This window comes from Rhinichthys klamathensis, unplaced genomic scaffold (assembly GCF_029890125.1).
Source record: "Rhinichthys klamathensis goyatoka isolate OS25496 unplaced genomic scaffold, OSU_Roscu_1.1 h1tg000849l_1, whole genome shotgun sequence".
Taxonomy (NCBI): Eukaryota; Metazoa; Chordata; class Actinopteri; order Cypriniformes; family Leuciscidae; genus Rhinichthys; species Rhinichthys klamathensis.
In genome coordinates this window covers 109,595-115,594 of record NW_026607223.1, presented here as the reverse complement: position 1 = coordinate 115,594, position 6,000 = coordinate 109,595, and the positions used below count along the sequence as shown (strand labels likewise).

Sequence of the window (6,000 nt, the reverse complement as noted above, 5' to 3'; positions counted from 1 at the left end):
ATCGCGGAGTTACAGTTAATCTTAGGACGCGTTTCAGAATGGACTTCACTGACAGAGAGAACGCAGAACTCGCATCATGTTTGTTTTTCTTTATTTGGTGAAAAGCACAACACTTTGTTTTTATTGTGAGTATCCACAAAAAAAATAGAAACTTAACAGGATCTAATGATGTACAACACTTATATGTAAGATCAAAATTAACCGAGTATTTTGAGTCTCTTTTACACTGATAAGAAAAAAAGCGAGACAATCGCGCCGGCGCGATAGCCGACCCCAGGGGGTTAACATATGAGCAGAAACTGTCTAAGATGTTATAGTGTTTGTTCCAATGCAAGCTATATCAAAATAATGAATCCTTAACTTTGAAATATGTATGATAAAATGTATTGGCCTACTTTAAAAAATAATACTTTATAACACATTTATGGTAAAAGACTATTTTCTTTTCAAGATGTTTCCAACTCTAACTTTGAACCAATTCTGTAGAGTGGCCCATATAACTTATTTGAACAGGATTTGTTTCCAGGTATGACTAAAAATGTGCTTTTGAATATATATATATATTTATTTTATTTTTTTTCCCTTGCATTCTTTCTTGTGTGACACACCTGAATGAAAGGCTCATTATTATGCGGGTCTTTGTCTTCTCAGGTGAGAACCACCTAATTATTCATGAGGGGGTTGGGCCGTTCACGCCCATCCGCATATTGCCTTTCCAAAACAATCTATTGTGTTATGTGAATGATTAGTCAGGATGATTTTCAGATCATTTTGAAGAAAAAACTCTAGGCGACAACATCCATTAGTCAAAAGTCTTGTGGACAGATATTTAGTATGTGTTTTGTGGCCTTATTTCAGAAACTTTAATTTTTAGTTTTTTCAATAACCATGCATAAACAATATTCTCTCAAAAATACAAACATGTACATACATGTTGCTCACATATTATGGTAGCCCTGTGTGTGCTATATAGAGTGTAATTTCACCTGTGCCATTAATATGTTTACAAGCAACTGAAAAAAGCACAAATGTCAGGGCATGTCAAAACATCTCAAGGACCCCAAAAACACCTGAGACCCCAGAGGGTTAATAAGCCGTAATTTAGAGTTTATTGAGGCAGTTAAATGTCAGTTAAAAGTGAGGATTGTACCATAATCTAAAGTGTGACCAAGTTATTTTTCTGTGGCCATGAAAAATATTCTTTCTTAGAGTTGATAATACAATCAATAATGAGAGTTTGCTGGACGAACAGGTTGATATGATATAATTGATTGATATGGTAATGTTCCCCCATATTGCCTCATAAAGAAAATCTCTTTGCAATAGATGTCTCTGTTTTTGAGAATTTCCCGTGGTCATCGGCAGCATGACACAGATGTTGAACACCACACAACAGGAGCACAGACATCCAGTGGTGTGGACAGTTTATTAAAGGTAGAACTAAACTTCTGGAAAATGGTTGTCCATGTGCAGGATTGAGAATCCCTGCTGTCAAAAAATTTAAATTCAGTACGAATACCTTGAATCTTTAAAGCATTTGAACACTTTTATTATAAGCATTGATTAAATAAATGGACACTCACATAAAACAACCATCTAGGTTAAGATGATGAAAACAAAACTCATAATGCTAAATCCTAAAAATACATTCAATGTGTGTTGTGTAAATTAACACTCTTCATTTCACTGGAGGCATGATGTCAAACAAACTTGACACTTTTCATAACAGTGCACCAGCTAACCAATGCAACTCATTTAGTTTCAGTGGGCATTAACCCTAAAGCCTAAACAGCAAAGGGGGAATCTCAGAGAAATGACCAGGACATATTGCACCTCAAAGACCTTATGGATACAGGAAATAAAACCCATTTTAAATACCAAAATATGAAATAAGACCCAGACTTTTCTTGAGAGTTTTCCGTGAGATTCTTCCTAAAAGCAGATCTGTAAGTTGATGATGTTTAGCAGGCAGCCTCTGTGGTGAAGGTGGTGTGGTCCAACAGATGCTCTGGCGGCACAATAAGCTTGAGTGCTTGATCTAAGGCCACTGCCGTCAGACCCCAGATTCGATACTTCGGACTGTGAAACACAGGGAGTGTGTACCCATAACGGTCACCAGTACGGAAGTGTGTGTATCCTCTGTTTTGGGCTTGACATAAATGCTCAAGTGTCAGGGTAAAAATCTCTTCCACCTGTCAATCAAAGAAGTGCAGTGTTACTCAACCCTTATCTCAGGACAAACAGTCTGCCATGATGTGGTAGAACTGAATGGATTGTGATGATGTAAATTGGGGAAATGTGCAGTGGTCTGCCTGTACCTCACTTGGATTAGGTCGAAAAGAGAGTCTCTCCAATGGTCCAAGATTGGCGATTACAGGCGCAATCATCATTCCAGACTGCAAATTAGGAAACATAAAATTAGATGAAGAATTGCACTGATCTTTACTTCAGAAATAGTTAAAAGCTTTCTGACACTCAACTGTGCATTCATTATTTAGAATTCCTGGGAAAATGTTGATTAAGAATGTAGAAATATAAAATATGAATGAAATATAAAACAATTTTCTAAAAAAACAAATGATTACAGGCAAAACATAAAATATTGCTATATAAAATGCCAAATGTAAACATTACATTAATAACGTTATTTTATAGTTCTGTAAAATTTTAATTTAGCAGTCAACCAATCACAAATTCAAATAGTACAGACTGTGCAAATGTGATATTGAAGCATAGCCTATCCAACAAGAGTGAAATGCCTGTGCTCAGCTGTCAAGTCATCATAGGTGAGTCACAATGGCAATGCGCTGGCGTTAGTTTTCCCGAGGATAAACTGGATATGTTACCAACTGTCAAACAATTAGGCTTACATTTCAGTGAAAATGAATAGCAGGTAATGTGCAGCTTGTTGTGTGTTTTGAAACCAGTGAAAATTGCAGGATAGTGTAGAACATGGATTCACACAACGTCACATATATCACGCACTTAAAGCGCTTCTATGAATGGAGAAAACTGAATAAAACTAAATATATAAAACAAATATAGGCCTATATGAGAAATATAGGCTATAATACAGATTAACAAACCGAAAGGAAAACATTTTCTAAAGAATTTTCGGTTCATTGTGACGAGGTTTGCTTAGAGGAAAGGACACAGAGGGCAGAAAACGACATCCTGCTTGTTTTCTGTATTTTAAAAAAGCTTTACAGTTTTGAATAATGTCTTGCTTCTGTAAGTCCGACTAATTCGATCCAAGGGCGGCATTCAAATTAGCGGTGAAGGTCACATGCGCGTTCCGTCTCTTCCAATGGCAAAGGGATTTATAATTAAATACAATACATTCTATCTTATGTATTAACTCGTTTCATCTGACTCCATAAAATGAAAGTGTTTTTCAATGATATCTGTGCATCATTAAGTATACGTTAATGTTTGACTATTCATTTTAACTCCAATGAAAATAAAGTCAAAGTCTGTTAGAATAATCAAATATAACAATTTATTATGTCAGGTAAATGTATTATAATAATTCCATAATCAATTTCATTTTCATTTCATTTATTTGTTTATTTTACAGGGACAGTGCTCATTAATTAACAGTAAAATAACTGTAAATGAGCCAGAGTTAGCTCAACAGGCTAATTTTCATCTGTTGTCCCTGGCCAGTTATTATGAAGGCAACCTAAAATCAAGATATAAAAACAAAAATGACTTTTTACAGTCCACAAATAATAACAGCATAGAAAAGTAATGATAAGACAGATACAACACACAACAATAAATAACAAGTAACATCAGCACACAACATAGCCTATAAAATGAGAGATAAACAAGTTTGACACAAGACAATCTGCTAGCAAGCAACAATTATCAGTAGGCAGTCAGTAGTCTAATGTGCACATTTCTGATTATCAATTAGCCAGTTCTTAAGCTGACCAGTAAAAGAACGATAAGTCTTTGTTTCTCTTATCAGACTTGGCAATAGATTCCACTGTTTAGTTGCAGTTACAGAGAACGCTGACTGACTAAAGGCGCTTTTTCGAGTGGGAATGATACAGTCCCCTCTTGTGATACCTCTGGTGACATGAGTGCCTGCTCTCTGCATAACAAATCTCTTCAGTGGAGGTGGAGCCGTGCTATGCAATATCTTATAAACTAGACAAAGGTTACTATAAGTGATCAAGTTTTCCCAACTCAGAAGTCTATGGGTATTTAAAATTTGACAGGTGTGAAAACTATTAGGTTTCTGAACTAAAACTTTAAGAGTACGTTTATAAAGACTTTCAAGTGACTTCATTGTAGACTTGTTAGCTTGTGCCCAGCTTGTCAAACAGTATGTAAAATGCGGGATAATCATGGCATTCATATATATCATAGCAGTTTCAAAGTTGAATGATTCCCTAACAAATCTGAAATTACTTAAATTAAATCTAACTCGTTTGCACATACTTTTTACATGAGTTCTAAAACTGAGATTTGAATCAATCCAAACACCCAGATACTTGTATTCAGTCACAACTTGCAAATTTTGACCTGATATCATTATGTCAGGGTCTGGAACGCTACATGGTCGTTTTGAAAAGAACATGCTAACTGTTTTACAAACATTTAACGTTAGACATGAAATGTCAAGCCATGTAGTGATATAGTTCATTGCACTGGTTAGTTTTAAAGCAGCTTGCTGTTTTGTGCTGCTATGTACATAAATAACAGCATCATCAGCATATAATAGGATTTCTATATCGGGACAAACTAAAGGCAAATCATTAACATAAAGACTGAACAGCAATGGCCCAAGTATAGAACCTTGCGGAACACCAGTATTATTTGTATAAGCAGTGGATTTATGATTTTGAACCTTTACATAATTTGTTCTTCCCTTTAAATATGAATCAATCCACTTAATGGTATCATTGGAAAAATTAAAAGAAGCTAATTTGTTAACAAGTATTCCATGATTCACAGTGTCGAAGGCCTTTTTAAGGTCCAAGAAAATTGCCCCCACAATACCACCCGCATCCATCATAGATTTAATGTTTTCCAGAAGGAAAAGGGTAGCAGTCTCTGTTGAATGGTGAGCTCTAAAACCAAATTGCATAGGATGCAGGCTAAAGTCACTGTTGTTCAAATAAAAAACTATTTTCTCTGAAACCCACTTCTCCATCACCTTGGATACAACAGGCAAAATGCTGATAGGTCTATAGTTACTGATAATCTGGGGATCTCCTCCTTTAAAAATTGGTGACACAATAGCAGTTTTCCATGTGTTTGGAAAAATCCCTTGAAATATTGAAAGGTTTATGATATTTGTAATGGTTGGAGCTAAGCAGTCCTTTAACGACTTGAGCATTATAGAGTCCATTCTGTAACAATCCTTAGCTTTGGAAGTCTTAAGTGTTTTAATTATCCTTAATACCTCTTGCTCGGAGATGTTACTTAAACAGAATTGGGGTTTAGAAGTTTGGAGCTGACAGTCCACCAAAATGTTATTCTTTGTTTCAGTGAAACTTTGAGTAATCTCATCTACAGAGTCAATGAAGTATCTTTTAAAGGCTTCAGCCAGTTCAAAGGGATCCTCAGATATTTTACCATGTAGCTTTAACTGTAGTTGCTTTGATGATCCACTGTTATTTACACCAATTAATTTCTTAATATGCTCCCAGATTTGTGTAGTATTACCTCTAGACTCATGAATAATACTAATAAAAAAGTTTGCTTTAGCCTTTCTTAATTCTCGAGTGACCCTATTACGTAACATTATAAACTTTTGTCTATCAATTGGCAACTTAAACTTAAGAAAATCTTTTAATACATGATCTCGGTCCTTCATCAGTTTCAGTAAGTCTGTATTCAACCATGGTAGACAGTTCTTTTTACTTTTTTTCGTACCTTGGGATGTTTTTGTAAACTCTTGTGCTATACTTTGAATTGTGTTTATAAATCTCTCACTATCTTCCTCTACCTTCCTCCCAGCTATAATTTCATTCCAGTTTATTTTAT

At 35.2% G+C, this 6,000-nt stretch overlaps 1 protein-coding gene across 1 annotated transcript in view; it reads right to left on the bottom strand.

The window, feature by feature from the left end:
- Positions 1-1,906: 1,906 nt before the first annotated feature.
- The window catches only part of nudt8 (nudix (nucleoside diphosphate linked moiety X)-type motif 8), a 31,321-nt gene continuing 27,227 nt past the window's right edge, over positions 1,907-6,000 (bottom strand). The window contains exons 3-4 of the mRNA XM_056243815.1: positions 2,319-2,396; positions 1,907-2,192 (exon numbers count right to left, since the gene is read on the bottom strand). Coding sequence (XP_056099790.1) covers positions 1,962-2,192; positions 2,319-2,396 — 309 coding nt within the window. The 3' untranslated portion in view covers positions 1,907-1,961. The remainder of the gene's footprint in view (positions 2,193-2,318; positions 2,397-6,000) is intronic.